Source organism: Lepisma saccharinum, chromosome 15, assembly GCF_977018435.1.
Source record: "Lepisma saccharinum chromosome 15, izLepSacc3.1, whole genome shotgun sequence".
In the NCBI taxonomy this organism is placed as follows: Eukaryota; Metazoa; Arthropoda; class Insecta; order Zygentoma; family Lepismatidae; genus Lepisma; species Lepisma saccharinum.
Genome location: NC_139243.1, coordinates 8,576,948 through 8,602,659, shown reverse-complemented (window position 1 = coordinate 8,602,659; position 25,712 = coordinate 8,576,948). Strand labels below are relative to the sequence as shown.

Sequence of the window (25,712 nt, the reverse complement as noted above, 5' to 3'; positions counted from 1 at the left end):
CCGACTCCACGTCTGCCGCGAATTCGGACAACGGAGGTTGGCTGAGTCCCCGGATGGAACGGTGCTCTAGGCGACATCTGCTGCCGATTCGGACGCGGCCATAAACGCTCCTTTGCACACTCCTTGATTATCTTCACATGGCGAAACTTAGCTCTGATTGGCTGTTCCACAGAATCCAGTCGAGGTAATCCAGTAGCAATTATAGATCGAGCACAAGGAAAAAAACTTGGGACGAAAAGACCCCGCGCAGCTTTCCCTTCTTCCCTCCACCTCGGGCCATAAGGAAGCATGGTCCACTCTCCCCCTCCCCTACTCGCGGGGGTACGGTGCACAGGAGTCGCGAGTCTGCGCAGGTTGTTTTGCTCGTTGTTCCACTATAGTACATGTCCTATTCCTCCAAACCAGTCAAGCAGTCAGCCAGGCGGCCATGATTGCTATCTAGAAAGTTAGTTCAGCGCCAACTAGGGCACTCCTACTAGAAATCCAGTTCCGTGTGATATGGGCTTTAACTTTAGTGGATATGTCATTTCAACACCTGCCGTTAAATTACTATACTTGCAAACCAGAAAATAACATAATGTAATGTAGAATAAAATTGACAGCAAGTGTAATGCTATTTATCCTGTATTTTTTACGTCTCATCTGTGAGGATTATCTAAAAGGTTTACGGAACACATTTTTATTATCGATTTAGACAAGAAACAGTTCACTTTAACGAAAAAAATCGCAATTTCCCGACAACGTCGGGAAATTTCCGGGACAGGAAATGTTCGAAATTTCCCGAAGCCCTAGAAATCTCAAATTCTACACGTCATTTTCACCTTATGTGATTGTTTTTGCATTTCTGGAATAAAAACTGACAATTTCCGATAAGTTCCAGCCACTTACAATGTAGAAAACGTCGAGAATTAACGACTTTTTAAAATTACCATTCGATATTTCCCGACTCCTCGGGATCCCGCACACCCCTAAAATTTTCTATTGAAACAACCAAGCTGGCGCCGCCATCGGCGGGGTTTAGCAATGAACATCCCCTGCGAACGAGCGGCTTTCGAGGGCTCATATCATGGCGGACATTGTTCTACCGGCACTCTATTTGTATATTCTAACTCGTTGACTTTTTAGTTAGTAATCTGTGCGAATGATTGAAATGGCGCAAAATTTGTGACGTTACAATTTTTACTGCATATTTTTATGGTGTTTCTAGGTGAAAATGATTGAAAACAAGATAATGAAATCTTCGGCGAAGTTACTTTGTTCGCCAGGAGGCGATGTTTCTGTAGATAATCGTTTTTCGAGGGCTCAGTGTTCTTTTCGAGACCTCTCTCATAAATACAAACATGAGTTAAAAGACTATTCTCGACAATATGCTCATATTTATGCAGTTCGATTAATAAAAATGCGAGATACGCTTATCAGAAGAGCACAACAGAAGTGGGGTGAGTGACGTTTTTCATATGAAAAAAAATTCAGGTAGCTTTCACGTAGGCCAGAGTTCAAATTGTTTAATTCCGAACTAATCTAAATTTCAGTATCCGCCAAACGTCTGAAATTCCTTTATTTCCTTCTTTTTCACATTGGTACTTACATATTCTGCATTCCTAAGGATTCTTGAAGGTACCATTTCGTTTTTTTCACGCAAATAATCTCAATTTTCGACATATCGAGTAATTCTTGTTTGTTCGTTTTCGCTTGCGTTACACGCAATATAGCGGAGAAATCTTGACTAGCGTTGTCAATGATCCGTGGTTATGCAGTGTTGCAACCTTCTTCATCGAAAAATACCTACTTTCGTGTTACTTATTTTGTATTTTTTTCCAGGTTCGAAAACCCCACGAACCATGCACATAGCCCCACGAACCATGCACGGCAAGGTTAGGTTAGGCAAGCAGTTAAAATTGTCTTGTTCTTGGAAAACAACGGTGTGGTTGGAAACACTGACCGGGGGTTACATCATCGAACACACACAACATTTGATTCACGTAGTGGAAGGACATAGAGGCATCCATAAACCATTGAAGGATAGCCCCAAAAACCATTTACACATAGCCACACGAACCATTTCCGGTTAGGTTAGGCAAGCATAGTTAAAATTATGTTCGTAAAATAATGCGAAGAAGCTTAAAAAAATCTACTTCACGAGTATTTTTTGGGTTACGAAGGTTGGAAACACTGCATTGACAAAACCCAAGCACGACGCACAATGCTCTACGAAGATGTACATGCCATACTATGTCTTACGCAAGCGAAACAACGCAAATAAAGAAGTACTCGTAATGTGAAAAATTGAAATTACTTTCATAAAAAAAAAACGTGAATACACCTTCAAGAATGTTCCGCGAAGCAGATAGGTAAGTACGAATGTTAAAAGTGACGAAACGAAGAAGTTACATGTGTTTGTGGAATAGTAAATTTTTATCAAAATGTTTGCCCCACGAACCATTCATGGTAAGGTTAGGTTAGGCAAGCATAGTTAAAATGCAGGGTCATCATAAACATAGGGTACTACTTCGATCTCGTGAAACACCTATAACTCATCTATTTCGTCCTTTTACGTATTCTGCATTGCGGAACATTCTTTAGGGTGTAATTATGCTTTTCTCACGAAAATAATAGCGGATAAGGTTAGGTTAGGTTCCATTAGGTTAGGCAAACATACTTAAAAATTCATTTTTCTAGAAAAAAAAACATGAATTCACCATAAAAAAGAAAATACATTGACGAACTTCGATAATGCTATAGAAACTGATTTCTGTAACTAGTTTCGGTAAAAATTTACTATCCTTCGGACACCTCTAATTTTTTCGTTTCGTCAATTTTTGACATTCGTACTTACGTATCTGCTTCGTGGAACATTCCTGAAGGTGTATCAACGTTGTTTTGATGAAATTTGAACTATGTTTCCTAACCTAACAGAACTAACCTAACCATGTGCCAATGGTTCGCAATTATTTCCAATTTCTAGATCCTGATACTAACACGACACCAAAATTTAACTGTCTCCTAACCTAACTGAACTAACCTAACCACGCGCCAATAGTTCGTGGGGCTAGCGCCAATGGTTCGCAATTATTTCCAATTTCTAGATCCTGATACTAACACGACACCAAATTTTAACTATGTTTCCTAACCTAACTAAACTAACCTATCCACGCACCAATGGTTCGTGGGGCTAGCTATTCTCCGTCGGAGAATTAATTTTCATCGAACAACATGAATTTCAGCTATGAAACATTCCCACATCACACAAAACACCTTCCCGATGTTCGACAATGCTACAGGAACTTATTACGGTAAGTAGTTTCTTCTGTAAAAATAAGTAAATGTGTCCGAGGATAGTAAACAAGTACCATCATTGCAAAAAATAGTTTTCTTCATAAATCAAGGGTGTTTACGCCATTCACGGACCCTCTTATTTTGGCTTATTTTGCAATTTCTAGACGTGACCTCCAGATTTTAACTGTAGATTCGTGATTACGAGGTCAAAATTAGTTAGTATGCCGAATTTGAAAGCAATTGAAGATACTTCCGGTATTGTAAATTTGCTCCGAAAATGGCTATGTTCCACGAATTATTGGGTTCTTCAAATTACACTTTCAAGTCATGGAACATGCACAGTTAGGCAGGTTAGGTTAGGTTACGTTACATTAGGTTAACATAGTAAAAATTAAGAGATTAACTTACCATCATAGCATCTTTTGGATCTTTATTCCATGACGCAGCATTACATTTTTTGAAGTTACATGTACTGCATGGTACCGGCTTGTTCGAAAAATTCCTGTATTCTTGCCTTCGGAGGGAAATTGTCCTTAAATATGTGCTCTGCTAGGCAGCCTGAGAAGTGTTGCTTCTTCCGTCCAAAGATTGGTATGGAATGACGTACATTACGCCATGCTCTTTCGATGTTTTGGGAGTGGATTGATCGCGCAAGATTTATCGCATGTTTTCGTGATGTATATGTACACTTACAGGTGTGTCCACAAACTCTATGCTGTGGTTCACTCGCAGGTGCCTGTAGCCTGCTCCCTGTAAGTTTATATAAGCTGAAATAATAGTTGTACCTGGAAGAATGAATTTGCGTATAAGTTGCAGCAGAGTTTGTTCATCTCTATTGTCTACTGGGACGATGAAAAAAGCTTTAGGGTTTCCTCTTTCTATTCCGCCGAACAGCCACTGTCCTTCAACTGGACGTCCTCTTCTATTTACACACTTCTTCGTCTTGATTTCGACAACAATTCCTTCTGTGTGCAAAAGTTTGACCAGTCAACAATAGTTCTTGTACTCATCTCTAATTCCTCTTCTATTACAGCTTGTCTTGGGTATGGCAGAAGAAGCCAGAGATTGCAAAAATTAATTATCTTATCCACTGATAGTTTACTGGACCCTATAAATGTGCCATTTCTTGCGGAACGTTTGAATCCGCAGGGAACTTTCTTGCCACGTAATTTACCTTGTCCCTCGATTCTCTTCGAACAAATATACAACCAATTGCCATCGCGTCCAATGTGCAGCTTACATGCACTTCCACATTTGGCACAATTAACTTCTTCCTTCACTATGCTGTGTTGGATTGTAAAATCCAAGGGATCTTCTACACCCAATAATAACTTAACGTCACGTCCACGACATGCCATTTTCTCGTATAAAACTGTTGCATTTGGAAACCCTTCTTCCACTGGCGAGACTGCATGACTTTTGATGCCCGAGCCATCTGCAGATACATAATGGAAACAACGGCATAATGTTGTCGCTTTACACAAAAGGCAAGATCATTACATCAAAAGTGATTATTTCTTGTTCTGCTGCATTCTACGGTGAAGTTTTCAGTTTCTGCAGCATATCGTACTCTGCAGAAACCAGTTTTTGTTCAACATGAAACTGTTACCACTGAATACTCCTATATGATTGTTCACAATTTGCAACACACAGTCTTCGTAAAAAAAATTCCCTAGTGAAATCGAGGGTGGAGGATTTCACGATGAACTCATGATTGTTTGCGAGCAGCCATTTGTTTGCTGTCATATTGAATATGGACTACTACTGCTTCCTACTTCACATGCGAGGAGTGTTGTCGCTAAATTATTTTGTTTTTAGGTCGGGCAGGCCAGGTTTAGGACCCTTAGCATTAAAATAAAATTTCTAAATGTTTCCAAAACCTGATATCATAACATCTGGTTTCAAACATGAACCCCTTTCGAGCCTCACATGAAAATGTGCTGAACTCCATACCTGAGACAACCATAAACCAAGAACTGCTTACCCTACTTTTCATTTCTCTCGTAAAATATGTTTCGTGTGCTAATTAGTATCTCCAAGCTTTAAACTTAACTTCCACAATCATTTCCAGTATTCTAAAGCATGTCCTGAAACTCTTACAGTTGTGAAAAATCATGAAATATTCAGAATCATTACCAAGATAAACTTTACATGAAGAAAAAATGCTCACATGTGAGATGTATTCTGGAAATCATCAGTTGACAATGGCTAGGTGGAGAGATATTAGGTATAACACCTTTCCAAAGAAATTGCTAAACTATTTCATTTATTTTCCGTACATTAGATCATATTGTACATGATGTTGAACAGGTCTAATCATTTACAATTACATACGAGGTGTGGCTAGAAAAAAACCGGACTGTTGCTACAAAATCTTTTATTGGTTATTTTGTACAATATGAACATTATCCCCTTCAAAGTACCCCCCTGCACTATCGATACACCACTCCATACGAATCTTCCATTGCTGGAGACAGTGCTGGAAATCATTTTTCCAAACCATGTTCATGACCTCCGTCACTTGTGTTTTCACTGATTGAACGGTCTTAAATCTGGTTCCTTTCAGTGCTGATTTGATCTTTGGGAATAAGAAAAGTCACATGGAGCGAGATCCGGTGAATAGGATGGATGTTCTAATGCTGGGATCTCATACTTAGCCAATAAAGCCTTGACTGACAATGCCGTGTGGGCAGAAAAATTGTCCTGATGAAGAATCTATGACTTGCTTTTCCACAAATCAGGTTGTCGTCTTCTTACTCGCCCACGAAGGGCGTCGGCATCGTAATGAAATATTGTTGGTTGACAGTTCGACAGATTTTCCGAGTTTGATAAGAAACTTCAGATTGATACACTGTTCCACTTTCACACTTATTTTTTTTCCGACGGATCACAGATGTACGGTTCACTTCGTCCACAAGAAGAACTGAACGCCGTGCACCCTTGGCAATCATACAGCCGATAAGCAAGATATCACATTATACACCCATGCACCGCTTATCCTTGACGTGCTTGCCGTTTGTCGATAGCAACATCAATCCGGTTTTTTTATAGCCACACCTCGTATATCAACACACTATTACAAGGTTTTAACATTTCTAGTAATTACATATGTTAGAATACATCAAAATTATTTTACAGTTTGACAAGTTTGTAAAAAAATATGGAATAAAAATAATATTAAAAATCCTTTTCATACATAACTTTGAAGTGAGAGATAGTCAAGTGTTATATTTTATTCTTCCATAGACTCACTTACATTGCATAGAGCTCTACCAGTTAAATACATTTTTATAGGTTTGATTTGAATATTTTTCTAAGGGATTAACTTTTTGTTGTTTGGTAATTTATTGTAGAACAGCGTACGGTCTGTTTTTTGTCTGGTATTATACCTATATACTTCTTTATTTTTTATAATTTGACCAGTACTTAGGACATTATGCCTTTTTCTTTGAATTTCTGACTACATGGTGAATTGTAACCCAATTTATACATTATTCTGAGAGCATGCTTATATATATATATATATATATATATATATATATATATATATATATATATATATATATATATATATATATATATATATATATATAACGTGATATCCTGCCTATGGACTGTGTGATTTCCCAGGGTGTGCGGCAATCAGTTCCGGTGTAGCTTGTGGACGAAGTGAACCGTACATCTGTGCTCCGTCGGAAAAATGTTAAGTGTGAAAGTGGAACAGCATATTAATTTGATGTCTCTTATGAAACTCGGAAAATCCACAACAGAAACTTACGGTTTGTTGAAGGAAGTATACGGAGATGAGTGTTTATCACGCACGCAAGTGTTTGAGTGGTTTCAAGAGGGACGAGAAGTGATTGTGACGGCCTTGCACGTCAAAAACAGAATCAAACATTGCAAATGTCAGTGAATTGGTTCAAGAAATCGTCGCTTGAGTATTCGAGCTATTGCAAAACAACCAACATTATTACATTACGGTGCTGACGACCCTTCGTGAGCGATCAAGAAGACGACAACCTGATTTGTGGTAAAGCAAGTCATGGATTCTTCATCAGGACAATGCTCCTGTCCACACGGCATTGTCAGTGAAGGTTTTTTTTGGCCAAGTATGGGATCCCAGTGTTAGAACATCCACCTTATTCACCGGATCTTGCTCCGTGTGACTATTTTATTCCCAAAGGTCAAATCAGCACTAAAAGGAACCAGATTTACGACAGTAGAATCTGTGAAAACAAAAGTGACAGAGGTCATGAACATGGTTTCAGAAAATGATTTCCATCATTGCTTCCAGCAATGGAAGATTCGTATGGAGCGGTGTATCGAAAGTTCAGGGGAGTACTTTGAAGAGGATAATGTTGGTATTGTACAAAATAACCAATAAATTTTTTTGTAGCAACAGTCCGGTTTTTTTCTACCCACACCTCATATTTTGTTACAGAAACTTTCATGCATGTGAATGTTGTTGAAAGTGAACTTACTTCATATTTACCTCAGCCTTCCTGTCTACTCAGAAAGCCATTGTATGTGTTTGTATTTTCATTATTTGTCATTGCATTTCTGCCACAGTTGGCTAATTACGACGATGAGGATGAGTAATGGTTAAATAAAATTGATGAAGAGAAACTCTCACAGAACATCCATGGGTACGGGGGGGGGGGGGGGGGACTTGAACGTAGCAACTTTGGTGGCAAGATTGTAAGTCTTCTACTAAATATGCTTGGGTACTGGCCAGGGTGAATAAAAATAATGATTTTAATTGATTTTTTTATTTTTTTTAAAAAAAAAAACACGTTCAAAATTGCTTGCATGGTTTTTTGGCACCATACATATAGACATATGTTTTCTATAGAAATGTAGCCACGGTAGCTCAGTTGTAAGGGCATCTGACTACCATGCGAGAGACCCAGGTTCTATCCCCAACGGGGGAGTACCAGAACTTTTTCCACCTGTTCAAAGTGGCTCTGGTGCTCACCCAGCATTGTATAAAGTGGGTACCTGGAGGAAACTCTGGGGGGGGGGGTAAAGGCAGCCAGAGGCGTGGTGCTGATCACATCACCCCCACCTTCGGCCATGATAATAAAGTGTGGGGCCCTAACTCCACACACCCCATACGCCTTCATGGCATGGTGCAAAGCACAGGGGAAAACTTTTTTTAAACTTTATAGAAATACTTTGTCTAGTAAACGGTCCTGTTAAATATTTGAAGTTTGATTAAACCAAATAAAAAAATTTATGTTAATTCACATTTTTCTCTTTCTGATGAACCTACTATGGAAATGTTTGTTGAGTGTATTATTGAAACTTGAATAATTTCAGTAGTTTTTATTTCAATGAAAATAAAACATTCTGGATGTACTCTATAATTACAACTTTAAATATTTTTAAGTCTTTGTAGCTGAATTTGGCTATCTTTTAAATTATACTTTGCAAAATATCGGATATGTTTATTTGCAGTTTAATAATAATGACACTATTTACGGTTTAACATGATTAGTATTTTATATATGTTTCTACACAGAGTGTTTACTATTTTTGTCTATATAAATTATTGAATTTTATATCAAGAGAAATTTAACTGTGTTTACAGTTTACATATTACATTTCATTTTGTATGAGCTTCACCCCATTAGTACATATATTTTGTTTTCTTTCTACTCTTTTCTTAGAGCCTAATAAACACCATTCAATGATTACAAGATCAATATACTTTCATCAAAAGTGATTCTGATATCGACAAAATCCTTATGTACGTTATTCTATAATCTTCTTATTTAAAGGGATTTAAATCAGTGCTTTTTTTTTAATGCAATTTAAATCAATCCACTTTGTTACTGACCCATCTCTAATAGCCATTGAAGACGTAACGCTATTGCGTAAAGTACTAGTTTGGTTATACTTAACACTTAAACTTCATTTAAAAACACTGTTCCATGACATAACAAACATTTTATTGTTCTAAGTCTTAACATAAATAGAACCAAAGTCTGTTTACTAACTTCATGGCAATCATTAACTAGTAAGCAAGTTCCAAGTGGAAAGTCCACTTAGGTAAAATGGGTCTTACCCTCTAAGACAGCAGCGGCGTTAGTCAGGGTGGCCTCTCATTGTCTCACCAGTCTGCAGGACTGTCTCACTTGTGTGCAAGAAGTATATATTAACAATACGACCTTGTCTTCATGCTCAACCCAGCTCTTAATGCTACCAACCTTGTGGCTATTTTAATGATTTGGCCTTGATGGCCCTGGCGGAGGTTTGTGGTCAGGAGGGCCTATCGTCAGGGCCTTGTCGGTAACCTTGCCCTTGACTAAGAAGGAGGGAAGGGTTACTTCCTGTTAGTGTGTATTTCATATTTCCTTTGAGGCTATGCCCTTTTATGCAACACAGTGAGCTGTGCGTTACAACATGTCCAATGATATAACTATAGTTTGCATTAATTTATATTGATTGTACTCTGTAGGCTAATAGTAACACTATTGAGCCTTGTTTCAATGTATAATAAAACACTAAAATGCTAACCAAGGCAAAATTTATTGAAAGTAGACACTATAAGCATAATGTTTCTATCCTCTAAATGCCCTTAACTTTATATCAATTTATTGTGAAACTTTTGTCTGAAGAAGATCCTGTTAGATGGTGGAAACGTTACATCTGTAGGCTAGTTTTAGCTTCCAAAGGATTTCTGTCTTTAACGTCTATAATTGTACTATGTGGAAACTATATATTTTACTAATTCATTGAGCAAAATTACTTAATATACATAACAACTATTATAAGTTCCAATTCTGTAATGCTGCAATATACAGACCAGATTTGCTGCTATTAGCACAATAATTATGTGCTCCTACATACTTATACACCATTACTATCGTAAGTTTTGAGGAGGTTAGGATTGGTAGATTTGATTACTTTATTTCAACACACGTGCTTACCTTTCTCTCCTTGACATATGCACAATGCTTTCCATGAAAATAGAAACGGATTCGCAGAGCGGCAACTTACAAGTATAGTGTTTTACACAACCAACTTTTCATAGCACAATTTCTCACAAATCAATGCTTTTGGCAACTTTTGAAGGTTCAAATTAGTTTCTCCAACTATTCTAAACACTTTCCTCATCGTGTACAAAGCAGAGACAAAGCTTAACATGTAAATTATATTAAAATATATCAACTTTAAGTAGAAATATTGAAGTTCTGTGTTCAGTTTTAATTAGCCAATGTGAAACTTGTTCATTTACTTACAAAAGAAAAGGTTGGCCTGTGGCATCAATTTACGTACTAAAAATATTATTTTGTTTGTCAACAGGTGCCGATGTTCCAATTCGTAAATTATTTGAGTTACGTGAAGAGGAACAGCTGAAGTGTGTTGTCATAGGAACCTTGTTTAAACACCAGGAGCTAAAACCCAGTATTCTGAAGGAGATTAGTGAAGAGGTAGCATACTGTTGTTCTTTGAATGTTTCTCTTTTAAGCTTTGCACTTTTCTGAAGGAACAGTGATTTTTCATGGAAATGCATGAACCCAAACTTAATTGTAGTTTTTATAGTTTACAGTTACAGAAAGATCGGTTCCATTAATTATATATTACATGTGACATTCGTTATCTTAAGAAACTTACGAATAAATATTGTGAAATTCAAACTTTTATGTTCATAATTGTTCGTGAAGAGCTCCCACGTAACCAAACGTTTAGCGCTCTCACCTTTAGTGCAAGTGGTCCCAAGTTCGGTTCGTCCCCAAAATTTCGGCGTTGGCCATGTCCTGAGGACAATTGGGGAGCTACTTGAATATAAGAAGTAGCGGGCTCCTGTGTCGAGAGCCAGAAAACAGCGGCGATGGGACTTGATGCGCTCACTATGCGTCACCCAATGAGGAAGCTGCTTGCCAGGTCTTGGCCCTTAGAGGGCTGTTGACAATGGAGTTTATTTTTTTAGTTTTAGTTGTGCATGGAAAATACAAGTTAAAGTCAAGTATGTCATTGCACAAAATAAATTGATAAAATTTATAAAAATCTTAGGCAGGAAATTTTTAAAGGCTGTAAATTTCAAACACAAGTCAATATTCCAAAAATAGAAAAAAAATATATATTTGTCTAAAGATGCCAAATTTTAACCCCCTACCCACCCCTGATGGCACAGTGGTAAGGCCGTTGCCTTGTAATCAAGGGGTTGATTCCTGGTGGAGGCACATAGTGGTTCGGATCCCACTTTAAACTATTGGTTCAGTCCTGATTAGCCTTACTGTGCACAAGGTGGACTTAAAACACTAGCTCAATCAATCAAAATCACCAAATTTTATCGAAATCTAGGGTAGTGATGCAGATGATTTGGCTTGAAATGGTCCATACATTTATGTTTTCAAATGTGTTCTAACAAACTGTAAGATGATTCATTTCTATTTTTTTTTTCAGCATAATCTCATTCCACAACCATCTCGAACAAACTTCACAGACGATACAGATGAGCTCATTTTGGAAGATGAACTCCAGAGGATACGATTGGTCGGAAACTTGGATGTTCACTCAGTAGTAACAGGTACTGTGCTGATTGTTAGAGTTAAAGTACATGCTGGTTATCCTAACAGGAATTCTACATAGCAGACTAGATTTCTTTAACAAATTAATGATATTAGTGAGTTGTCGCAGCTACGTGTAGGGTCCTCGATTTTTCAGTTTCAGCAGGTCCAAATAAAAGACTTTTTTATGTAAAATGCAAATGGGTTTATTCAATAAGTTACACCATGTACATTTTCTTGTACCAGTTTGTTATACTGTTTAACAGTGTGGGGAAAATATGGACTCTGTACCACATTAGGAAAAGGTAATGACATTTTTTAAAAATTTACAAGTATTGTCGTAGACATTCGTAGGCTGAAAACTCTCTTTTTAAAAACAAGTATAGATTCCCTTGGGTAATAGACATAACTGATTGTTAACCATTACAATCAAACTTAATAAAATTCACATTGAGTAGATATGCAACTAATTAGAATACTCGTGACCTCCAGGTTCCTTACTAGCCTGCCTGTAACATCGTTCTACGAGCCTAATTCCTATTTGCTTCCTATTTGCCTACTCTTCTATTTGCCTATTCGTCGATTATTTGGGCCTACTTTTTACACCCCTACTTGTCTATTCACATACTCGTCGATTGTTCGGCGTACTTTTTTACTTGCCTACTTTCTTATTTGCCTACTCGTCGAATGTTCGGGCAACTTTTTATATGCCTACATATTTATTCGCCTACTCGTCGCTTGTTCGGGCAACTTTTTTACTTGCCTACTCGTCGAATGTTCGGGCAACTTTTTATATGCCAACTTATCTTATTTGCCTACTCGTCGCTTGTTCGGGCACCATATTTTGTTACGGGCTGCTAATTTAATAACTAATTAACTCAACTGAACTGAGCTTAGCAACGCAACAACGAAGAATCTCTCGCCTCACCTGCTGGACGAATTAAACATTACATGAATTATAATACGGTCAGGATAAGTGCCTAACAGTCGGAGTTACCAAGAATAAACCTAGGAGGATTTGATTTTAAATACCTGAAATGACGTTACATAATACTACGGTGTTTCTGAATATACACATATATTAAAGCACAGATAAATACACATTACATCTTGCCCTCTTTCACTCGATCTCACGTTCATTCTCTCATTCTATGGCATATTGCGACAATATGACAAATACAAAGGTTAGATTAATTACTACTTTGACCATACTCTTGCTATGTCTTGGCTACATTGCCTTTTACAATTTATCGTTTAGGATTTTAAGTATAAAGTGAATAATTGTTCCTTGTGCGAACCCCTTCTATCTTTCCTGAAGGTATAATTATATTCAATGAACTATTGTTTGCTGTTAACATAAACTCTCATCTTTAACATTTGATTACTCCGCCGGAAAACAGATGTCTAGGGTTGCCATAGCACTGATTTAAGTTATGCAATGATTTGATTTACGCAGATTCGCGGTAGATAGTCGTCATCTTTCTCACACACGCACATGGTTGGATCTTACCTTCGCTGCATTCCCTCTGACCTGGGTTGGGTGAAGGTGGTCCTACAGTTCTGGAAGGCCTCCACACTCCATTGTTGCACCTCGCGGTTATGCTGGTTGGCGAAAGTGGATCGGTCGGCAGCTCCATCTGGCATCATCGGATCCTGGCTTCACTCGTTCACTTCGCAGGGACGTCCAGGACGGTACACGCCCACTGTCGACTCCATACGACAACTTGCACAATAATAGGTCAGTTCTTCGCGGTCACCCGTAAGTACAGATACGTGACTTGGGCGATGAGACGAACATACGCGATGAGCCACTCGCGGTTTCACATGGATATCAAATGTTATTAACTTTCACTACTTTGGACGTTGTTTCGGACGATTGACACAGGTGGACGTGTCTGGCGTTATTCTCACATAACCACACGTATGTGCACGGATGCGTAAACGGCGAGGGGGAGAAGGACCCCCTGGTTCTACTTTGCTCTACTCCATGGCTCTGAAACACTCACTCGAGGAAAACAAATCCAGACCTCGCAGCTAGGTCGCGCGTAGCTCACAGTCCGGTGGCGATTGTAGGCAAAACTGTGTCTCGCTATTCCAAATCATCCCTTTTATTCCAGATTTGAATGTGGTGACGCTCTACTCTCTATGATCAGGTGCTTGTTTATTGTTTCTGGTGCTTGGACCGTTGTCCTCCTATCCTGGTCAATGCTCACTCCGGTCTTTAACCTCTGGTAGCAGCCCCTCGCTCAGAGATTAGGCTAAATCTTCCGCTATTGTATTCAGTCACGAAAAGCAAGGACAACTCAGTAGGGTAGCTTCTCCCTTTCAATCCAGCGATGAATCTTTAATAATTCATAACTCCCGTATTTCTGTTCTGATTAGGCTCAAATCTTGGAATCAGTACTTTCATGATGTGGTCTTCCGCTGGTTAAAATCTCATCCAATTTGGTCCATTGGTTTAGAAGTTGCATTTTTCTTGTTATTCCCATAAGAATGCATGTAAATCCGAATTTGGGCGGAAAACGGTGGTTGAGCAAGCTAGTGCTGGCTAAGACAGTTCGCTAGACACCTGTATTCGCGACGGATATTAATATTACCAATTGCAATTAATGCCTACTAACGGGCAATTAGATTAATTACTTGTCACTCAATATTTGACCGTTATAGTATTCATAGGAATGCTGCAAAAATAATAATTCAGCATGAGATAAAATAGCTAACAATGCTATTAAATAACAAACTTATATTTCTACTATATTACCATATTTATCAAAAGTTCTTCAAATGTGTAACATCTGGAACACTCATGTGTAAATACTACAGAAATCAATGGCTGCATAATCTTTGATATTGCACAGAGTACAGCTATTGTTTATTATTATTACTGTACTTTCGTAGTAATATGATATTTTCTGGATACATAATATGTCAATAGAGTTAGTGCAAATTAATTGGCAATCCATCAGTCATCTTCTGTCAGAGCAGTACATTATCGAATTTGGTGAATTTTATATTTGTCCAGTCATAATTTTTCGTTAAATGGTTCATGTACTGGAAAGTGCATATTTTATATACTCTATGCTTCTGTGTTATTAATGTTACAGCAATAAAGAAAATCAAATGTGTTGCAAATTCCAGTTTTAAAAAATGTTAAAAATACCACCAAAAGTGCAAAAAAAAACTTGTTTTGGGGGATAGCACATATATACAGGGATAGGGGTAGACAAAACTAAAAATAATTCGTTTCATTTTTTTTTTAAATATGGGCTGAGAAAGCCATGAATTCAACTAAGATAAAGCCACACGTTTTGAAATGTGATTTTAAAACATTTAATGTGTTAATTAATATAAGATTGGATTAAAAGTAATTAATTCTTGCACAGAAAGACTCAACGGGTAACAGCATGAATAACTATGCAATACATTCTACCATATCCTGCAGATTTCAACTTCGGTTAGGAACAGTGAAAAAATTTATAATGGCTTGTTTATTATTTGTGTGTATAACAGTTTTGCAACACATAAGGAATGAAGCTGTTCTCCATTTAGGTATCGTGTGTGCTGTTTATGGAACCGAGCAGGAAGGCGGGAAGTTCCTGGTTGATGATTACTGCTGGGCAGATGTTCTGGAACAGGTTGAGCGGCCAGTGGGTCCAAGTGTCCAGGAAGAGAAGTGAGTGAATTGATTGCTACTGATACACCACCATATTTGAAACCCTGGCATCAAAGTAGTTTGATTGAGGTGGTTTTAAGTCCACTTTATGCACAGTAAGGCTAATTGGGTCTAGACCTACAGTTTAAAGTGGGATCCGAACCACTATGTGCCACCACCAAGTATCAAACCCGAGACCCCTTGATTACAAGGTGACAATGCTACCACTACGCCATCGGGGAGGCCCCTCATCGAAGTAGTGATGCTACTTTAAAGGGCCTCCTCGATGGCGTAGTGGTAACGTCATCACCTTGTAATCAAGGGGTCCCGGGTTCGATACCCCGGTGAAGGCACATGGTGCAGTGGTTCGGATCCCACTTTAAACTGTAGGTCCAGTCCCGATTAGCCTTACTGTGCATAAAGTGGACTTAAAACAAGAATTCAACAATGTTGCTACTTTAATGGCCGGTTCGTTCAAGCATTGTTAAAATGTTTTTAACAAGCTGATAGTTACATTGAAAGAGGAACAGAAATTGAAGGTATTTGAAAATAAGATCCTTAGGAAAATCTTTGGACCTAAAAGGGATGAGGAGACAGGTGAGTGGAGAAGGTTACATAATTTAGAACTACATAATTTGTATTCATGTCCAGATATTATTAGAATAATTAAATCAAGAAGACTTAGGTGGGCAGGCCATGTGGCACGAATGGGAGAGGAAAGAGGAGTTTACAGGATTCTTGTTGGGAAACCTAATGGTAAGAGACCTGTAGGAAGGCCAAGACGAAGATGGAGGGACAACGTTGAGATGGACCTAAGAGAAATCGGTAGGGATGGAAAAGAGTATATAGATCTTGCTCAAGATAGGGAAAGATGGAAGGCCTGTGTTGCTGCAGCCATGAACCTTCGGGTTTAAGAAGGCTAGGGAGTTAGTTAGTTAGTTTAAGCTGATGGTTAACGCTTCACTAAAAAATTAACCAGCCAGTTAAACTTTTAATGTTTGCTCAAGCAATTTTATAGGCCCATTAACTAATTACATGTTAAGAGTCTTTTTGCTTTTATTCCTTGCTATTCTCATACCTTGATACGAGAAATGCAACGTTTTGATTGCTTGTGCCACGGACAGTAGACTGCGCCTAAGGGCATTCTTCCAAAACATTTGTTTTGGGCTTTGTATGAAATCCCAAGAACGGCAATAAATAAAGTAATGTCTAACACACAAATACAAGGGGAAGTCAAAAATTATCTACACTTTTGCCACAACTTTTCTCAGGTTGGCCACACTGCCTTCAGCACTTGTGCGCTATAAGGATGTACTTTTGTGGTCATATGGCCGAGGTTTGATCTTAATGGCTCCATTTTTCTTTCCTTTGTTACAGATTAAACATGGTCGCTCCACTGGCAGTGTGCACCAAGGGAGAACAGCGATCAGTAATCCAATTTCTCTGGTCTGAAGGTGTGTCAGGGACTGAAATTCATCGCAGGCTTTCAGTACATCTGATGATGTCAGAATAATCTCTTTGGATGATGGGTGACCATCGGTTCATCAGAATCATCTCTCAAGCTTGTTGAATGTTCCCATCAGTGGTGGAGGTTGATCGGCATACTCCTGCTTCGTCTTTCACGCTTTTCCAGCCATTTTTAAACCTCTCGCTCAACACAATTCTACGAGGTAAAGCGCTGTCCCTGTATTGTACTGAAAGGCTGTGATGAATTTCAACCCCTGACACATCTTCAGACCAGAGAAATCGGATCACTGGTCGCTGATCTTCCCTGGTGCCCAGTGCCAGTGGGGCGGCCATGTTTATTTAATCTGTAACAAAAGAAAGAAAAATGGAGCGATTAAGATCAAGCCTCGGCCACATGACCGCAAAAGTACAACCTTATAGCACACAAGTACTGAAGGCAGTGTGGCCAACCTGAGAAAAGTTGTGGCAAAAGTGTAGATAATTTTCTGACTTACCCTCGTGTATGTTTAAGAAATGAATGTTAGTTGGGTATTTACGTCCGCACACTGAAAATGTTATGTATTAACAATTACATTGTAATTTCGTGAGTTAGATTTATATGCGCGCCAATACAACAGCTATATAAATAAAAACTACAGTTCTAGGTTAGGGCAATGTGTTGGAAGTTTGAAAAATTAAATTATATTAAAATGTGATTCCAAATAGGCCTAAAGGTGGAAATGAACGTGTTTGCTGTAACAATTTTCCTCAGCAAAAGAGAACATTGCATGAAATGTGCACCATGCATAACTTAACTTGCTGTGCCATTGCAATTAAAAAAATATGTAAATATTGCAAGTCACTTTTATACACTTTACACTGCAAATATAATTGTTTTTAGTTCCTCCATCAGAGATATAGGGGCTGAAATCTAAAGAAAAAAATGAAAATCGAGCATTTTCAAAGAGCTTTAACTAGAAGAAGAAACCGGTAGCAGAGCTCAAATATTTTCTGCCAAAACTTTGGATGCATATGTTTTATCAAAAAAAAATATAGCTCTTATATTATATAACTTTCTTACAAACAAAATCCCAAAATTTGACTTTTGTTCAAAATTGAATATCAATTTTGGCTTTCAATTTCAGCTATTATCATTAGAGATGGTTAAAAAATGCACAAAATATAAAATAATGCTTGAAATGTACTGTAAACTACGTTGTTTACCACAGCTTTCTATAATTTTCCTTAGCTGAGCTATCATAATCGAAGTCATGAAACAAAAAAAAATGGCCACCATTTTTAAACAAACTCTAGTTTTAAAAATTAATGCCTGCTTTGAACTACCCCTGCATAGATGTTAGAACAACAAAAATATTGAAAATTTTAAAAGTGGTCAAGCAACCAGTGCTGGAACATTTGGTATGAACTGATCCATATGCATTCTGGACAAAAACTCTGGTCTTAGTACAATTTCTATGAACTTAAAGTGGATGAATATCATAGTAATGCTTCTCCCACTTATTCAACATTTCTGACAATATTATGTGAGTGTTTTAGGGACACTTGTCAAAAATATAGCTGTATGCCATTGGAAAATTGGTTCATGCACCCTATACTGAAACCTGTGCTATTTTTACTATGAAAAATATTACCTTTCTGATTTTTTAATATTATGTTTGACATGTATTGATTATGCTGTGTACCAATTTTCATTGTGGTAAAACCTGGAACTCCCTATCAAACAATTACCCGAAGTGAAGTGTTTTCTTCATCACAACATTTTACTTTATTTAAAGATTTTTCTACTTTCTGAGTAGGTAAGAGTGGTAATATAGTTATTCTCTGTTAGGACTGTCATTCTCCTCTCCAACAATACCGACATCATCAAAATACTCCACGTAGTTTCCAAGATATGACTTTTTTTGTGTCACATGGTGCGTTCGTTCGTCCATCCAATTTCTGAAAAACTTAAAATTTTCAAAAATTCATAACTTTCAAAATATTTGTTGGACCAGTCTAGTATTACATATTTGTAGAGTGGATGTTTTTTTTGTTTTTTTTATCTATGAAAAGCCAGCTTTTTTGGGGGAAAAAACTAAAATTTTGGCTTTTTACCAATTATAGCTAACCTATTTCACTTGAAGTTGCTGTTATGAGTTTACAGGTTTGTAGTGACATATTTTACAACTATTTAAAAAAAATTACATCATGTAGCAGCCAAAAGACAGATACTGGCCAATCCCTGTGGACAGATATTGCATACTGGTTAATGTACAATTTTAACCCTAGTGAACCAGGGAGTCAGGGGGGGGGGCCTTTCCCAATATTTCTTTATAACTTTTGTTCATAAGAACATAAATGTAATGTAATTATGAGGCAAAATGCACTTCGTGAGCATATCAGGTGCCATCTTTAAATGTGTGTCATTCGAGACACTCATGCCAGTGACAGTGTATAATTGCTTGGTAATGATTGTAATTATTATATTTAATAAACAAATATACTTCTGCAAACTAAAAAGCATTAATAAAAATTATTATGAATTTTGTGAGTTTTAGTGAATGATAAAATATAGCCTATGTGAGACATGTAATAATTATTATTTTTCATTAATGATAGTAATTTTTGTAATTATTATAATTAATAAATAACTGCTTATGTATTCAGCAAAGGACGCAGTGATTCAATAAAATGGTTTCTTGATTTTTAGTGAAAAAAATTAAATAAAATAGTGGCCCTGTGTAAGTTTCTCGTACGCCACGGGTAAGCTAGGATTAAAACTGAACATGAAATGGACTTAAAACAACCTTTTACATGTTTGTGTCTCAATTTAAATGTTGATGTCATAAAATATGAAACACATGTTAATATAAAAGTATTTGATGTTTCGGGACAATTAAAAATCTTTACTGTTCACAACACATATGCAGAAGTATATATATTACGGGAATGTGTGTATATAGTGTAGAGATATGGTGATTAAAAATACGAGAAAACCTCATCAAGAGGTTATTTTATGCTTGTTTATTCACTGGAATTGTCCGACCGGCGAGCAATCTCAAGAATGCGCAAACTTCGTAACTTCCTCGAAGCATTGACTTAGAGGCAAATATGTGGATCTAACATGATCCAGCGTGTTCGAAAGGTGTAATAACCTTTCGAAGCAAAATATAAAAGCAAGCTCGTCCTGAAGCTCGCTCTCATTTCTCTTATTTTACTAGTACACATTACAACGAACTAAACCACAACGACGGAGTACGAAGTTTACGGCTGCATAAGCCTGCAGCCATTCACGCGGGATTGCTCAGAATAGTGAGTCAAGGGTCACAGTATCGAACCTTGGCATCAGTCACAATTCGGTCTGCAAGAAGCATCTGGACAAGAACATCATTCGCCTACCAGGTATGATCAAGCGTAAATAACCTTAATTCAATCTTCCATATCTCCTTCCTCTTAGTTGGAGCAGGTTCAACTCACAAGTACGCTCTACCTAAATGTGTTATTGAAGCATCCCTGTGACCTCAGATCCCTGTAAGATGGGATTACAACAATATCTTGTTTAATGGAGCTTTCAGGCGGAAGTGACATGTGGCTCGTGGAAACCAATCTTTAGAAGTAAATGCAATCTTTTGAACTGAAGCAACAAGTGTCTATCACTTGGTCTGTACAGTTTTCTTAAGAAACTTTCAGACCGAAGCAACAAGTGGCATGTGTCACTTAATTTAGTGTAATTTAGTGCTCAAGTCATTGTCTTGTTTTGTTTTTTTCAATGAATGTATAGGTATAATTCAGTGACTCTTGTTTTGTAAAGTAAATGTCTAAATGCACAGCTTATTTTCATAAGATAATACCTTTTGCAGTCACCAAATTACATACTTTACAAAAAGTGTCGAGATTACATACAGGGTGATTCATAATTCCCTCCTGTGTTTTGAATGTTTATAGTACAAGAGCTATTAAAACACACAGCAAAAAGGTGCATATCAGTACATAAAGAATCTCTCCAAGTTTGTACTGTAAGATATGTGCCCAATTTGAAGAGATTCTTTATGTACTGATATGCACCTTTTTGCTGTATGTGTTAATAGTTCTTGTACTATAGACATTCAAAAGTTCACAAGGAATTATGAATCACCCTGTATAAGCAGAGTTCAAAGTCTTCTGCTGTAGCAGAGATTAACATGATGCACACGATGTGAAGGTGATGAATGTTATTCTCATTGTAAACACATAACATTGATGGGACATACATATTTCTGCTACCAGACTCATATACACTCACCTAATTCAGTATTTTCTTCCCAACATGGGGGAAACAAATCAATCAGGTTCTTCCAGAATCTTCAAAAATTTAATATCAATCCATCCATAATAGCAAATATTATTCTGTAAAATATGGTATGTTATTCTGTAAATATGTGTGTGTACTGTACAGTTATTGTATTAAAATTAATTAATGTGTGGGTACAACACTTAGATTGTTCAACTAATTGAAGGGGGCATGTCTTTAATTACAGGTTCCTTGTTTTGCTCAGTGGACTGGACATGTTTGGAAGTGCAGACTCTCTGCTTCCATTGCAGCTGTTCATAGACTGGGTCACAGGTCAGCTGGGAGATCCTGGGGAGCAGGAATGTAGAGCCAGCATCGTTAGAGTCATTATAGCCGGTAATCAGGATTTCACTTAAATTAACTCTGAGTACCACAACTTTTTGATACCCTACTTTGTCAGTTATTTAATTTATTCTTTTTATGAATAAATGGCATGAGTGATTTGTACACTTCTGTTGGTAGTTTTGGCACATACAGTGGAACCTCGGTTATACCGTAACGTACCCGCAGGCACGGGGGATCGAACTAGGACCTTGGCTGTCCCGATGGGTAGATGTAGCTCAATGATCATTCATCCGCATTAATAGAGCACTCTCTATTCCTGGTAAGCTTGATGGTTTGAAGCGAGAGGTAATAATTACACACATATGAATGGCAAATACACAAGCACTTGGATTGTATACTTTCCAATCTGGATCACACATGGTTAGATATAAGGATAATTACCTATCAATAGAGGCATGCAAATTTCGTTTTTGACGAAAACACGAAATTTGAAATAACATGCTGTAATGTTTATTTTTCATGTTTCTGAAAGGTGTGAGGTGCATTTTTCTACCCTGTTTTGTCACGAAATAATGCGAAATGAACTGCAAAATGCGAAATATACTCTTATACACTAAATTTACCGTTTATATACCGACGCAACACTTTCTGAAGTCTGAAGTATCCTGTGAGTTATGCAATTCACGGAAAATTGATTAATTCTGCTGTAAATATTTGAGAAGCAAAAATGGACCCCTTTACACAGGAATAAACTTAATACTCGGGTATTGTGCTATTAGAATGGATAAGTTTATTTTGTGTAATAAGTGCAGTTTTACTAAATCAAATTTAGGATTATATTCACAATTTTAAAACCAAAATGTCATTTTATATAGTACTTTTGATGTGATTATTCACCGCTATAACACCAAAATTTTATTTTATTACAGCTTTTGAACCCGAAATCGACTCTGTTTTTGTACCGAAATTTTGCTTTTTTATTTACCAAAAATATGTGCCTCTACCTATCAATGGTTGATGAAGATCTCGTCGTAGAGCAACTTGAACATACAACTGTACAAACGTTCCCCAAGCTTCTCCTATTTCTCCTCTTTTCCTCAGCCAAAGAATGACTGCCTGCTCGATAACCCCCGACGATTTTCCAATGACTGACGCCTCACTGTCCGTTGTACTCAATTTTATTATCCTTTCTTCTCTTCCTCGTTACTGAATCATTACTTTATGATACCTTTTAGGTCAGCAACATGACCACTTGCATGCAATATTAATTTCAGAAAGATTGATTAATTACTAATGCAAGCACTCTTGAAATACCTTAGAGTACAACAGCTAGTGATAAGGTTTAACAACTCTTATGCTTGATTAAGATTCTTTGATTTATAAGGTGCTGTTACAATACATTTTTAAGGAAGCTAACCAGCAAACTTACAAAGTAGGGAAATTTTGTAACTATTGCTGTATTGAGACCAGGAAAGTTATATAGTGCATAATTAGGACAGGGTGCCTACTCACCGGGAATTATGCTTGAATACTTCATGTATTTTTCTCTGTAGACATGAAAATTGTTATTAATCCTTATCCCATTGAATTTATAAATGCCCTGAGGCACTTTTTTGACTGTTTAGCTTTTATTTTTATTGAGGAAGGAAACTAAACCTGCTTGGAAAATAAAACTGAATTATCTCAATCCGTATACTATATTAGTGTCTTTTGCGGAACAATCTATCTGACAGATGGAAGATTATTGCAAGATAAGATATCTTGAAGATGATTATGTAAATTTGAGTTTGAAATTTCTATTAACTGTTTTTAGGGGTCTTCCCGATCGCGTAGTGGTAACATCGTCGCCATCAAGAGGTTCTGGGTTCAATCCCCGGTGGATGCACATTGCACAGTGGTTTGGATCACACTTTAAACTGTAGGTCCAGTCCTGAATAGGCTATCTGTGCATAAAGTGGACTTAGACAACAATTAAATACAGTTCAATTAACAATTTTTCGTACATGAATATATCCAGTCGTTTGCGACTTGTGTTTGTAGATGTATTTCGAGTCTGAGTATGTGAAACGGCAAATGTAAATCCCGCACCTTAAATTAAATGTTGTAAATATATGTACCATTTAACCCATCCGCTTACCTAGTCGTCGAATCGACGGCCTGACTGGGCGTTTCCTTCCCGTACCTAGTCGTCGAATCGACGGGTTCCCGATTTTCATCACGTAGTTCCTTTTTCATTCAATAGATGGCAGAGGTTGTATGATCTTTCAAATCTTATGACGTGTATGTTTGTGCTGCTAAGTTTTTCATACCATTTCAAGCGTGTTTTGTTCAGTAATTTCTCATGTAAACAAACCTTCATTTGTTACGTCTTGCAAACATGTTGCGTAAGAATGTTGTAGATGATTCTGCGATTGAAAAGTTGCTTTTCGATAGCGATGAAGAGGAAAATGTGGATTTTGGAAGGGGAGATGAACACGGGGGTTCATTTTGTGTTATTGAAATTGAAGAATGTAGTGAAAGTGAGGAAGAGGTGGCTGTGGCAGGAAAAATATAAAAGGTTGAGGAATGGAAATGGAATGCAACGATGTGTGTGATCTAATTTATTAGGTGAGTTTCTAATTATCTTTCAAGTAAACTGCATATGTGCATACTTATTACTATACTTCCACTTCAATATATAAAATTTTCACGTAAATTGCTTGGATAGTTTAAACAATATTTGACATCTTGTCTTGATGTGCAACCTCCACGGGAGATCGCCAAATTTAAATGGTATTTCATGGCAAAAAAATTGGCATTTAAATGGTAAGCGGATGGGTTAATTGAATTGAATTACAATTTTTGTGTACATTGGAATTACACAGTCTTTATGCTGTTAATATATTTATGTGTGTGTGGGTGGTGAGAGGCGGTAATATGTAAGGTTGAAGTAGAGAAAACATCTGCTTTTACCCTTGAATTTTTAAAAAGTATTCCTTGAAAACCAGGAATTATGCTTGAATTTTATCATGGTCCTAGAGTGGCAATCCTGTAGGAGTTTTATTGTGTTTGGTTTTAACCAAATATTTCAACTGTTCGATACAATCTCATGGAAAAGTGAATGATTAGTTCTTTTAAGGGGGGGGGGGGAGGAGAATATTTCATATAAATAGCTTATTTTTAGGGCTGAGCTGATGTATCAAAGTAGGAACCGAAAGATGAGACCAGTGGAAGTACAATCATTTGTATATGCTGACGACATTGCCCTGGTGGCTAGGAATAGAGAGGAGTTACAGAAGGTGGTAATTGAATAGGCAAGTACAATAGAAGACAAAGGAATGAGCATGAACGTCTATAAGAGTAAAGTGATGGTGGTGACAAAAGAAAGAGAAAGTGCATCCCTAAATATACAATGGAAAGAGAAGCAGCTGTAGCAAGTGATACAGATACACATACCTAGGAACAATCATAACGTCAGATGGAAGAATGGATAAAGAAGTGAATAATAGGGTATAAAAGGCAAACCAATGTACTATCAACTCAACAACACTTTAATTGGTAAAAAGGAAATAAGTGAACAAACGAAGATGATGATTTACAAGACAATCTTCTTTCCCACATTGCTGTATGGAACAGAGAGCTTAACATTATTACCAAAACAGAATAGCAGATTTCAAGCATCAGAGATGAGATACCTACGAAAAGTAGTAGGAAAGACTTGAAGAGATAGGATTAGAAATACCACCACTTGGGACCAGTTACAGCAAAAACCACTATTGGAAACAATAGAGAGAAATACACTGCAATGGTTTGGACATGTTACAAGAATGGAGGAGGATCGCAACCTTAGACAGGTGCTGGAGGCCAGACCAGAAGGCAAGAGGGGAAGAGGACGACCAAGAGTTCAATGGGAAGAGTGTGAGGAAAAGATAGGAAAGTAGAAAGGGAAAACAATGCCGGAAGTCCGAAAACTAGCCTTGCACCGAAAAGTGTACAGGAAATGGATGATGGAACCCAACGCTTAGTGGCAGAAGAGGATGGAAAAGAAGAAGAAGAAGAGCCAATACCAGTGGTATTGGTATTGGAAAGTATCGATGGGAATTCATCTACCAATACCAGCCGATACTTTTCCGGCATATTAATCTATCACTGGGTCTCAAAAATTTCGGGCAACACTTTCGCGGAGTTTGATTATCCTGAAAATTATGCAAAATTCAAACCTTTTTTT

At 37.4% G+C, this 25,712-nt stretch overlaps 1 protein-coding gene across 1 annotated transcript in view; it reads left to right on the top strand.

The window, feature by feature from the left end:
• The first annotated feature begins 1,094 nt into the window (after positions 1 to 1,094).
• The window catches only part of PolD2 (DNA polymerase delta subunit 2), a 47,972-nt gene continuing 23,354 nt past the window's right edge, over positions 1,095 to 25,712 (top strand). The window contains exons 1-5 of the mRNA XM_083136571.1: positions 1,095 to 1,439; positions 10,585 to 10,712; positions 11,689 to 11,812; positions 15,342 to 15,465; positions 21,408 to 21,556. Of these exons, the coding sequence (XP_082992697.1) occupies positions 1,214 to 1,439; positions 10,585 to 10,712; positions 11,689 to 11,812; positions 15,342 to 15,465; positions 21,408 to 21,556 (751 nt within the window). The 5' untranslated portion in view covers positions 1,095 to 1,213. The remainder of the gene's footprint in view (positions 1,440 to 10,584; positions 10,713 to 11,688; positions 11,813 to 15,341; positions 15,466 to 21,407; positions 21,557 to 25,712) is intronic.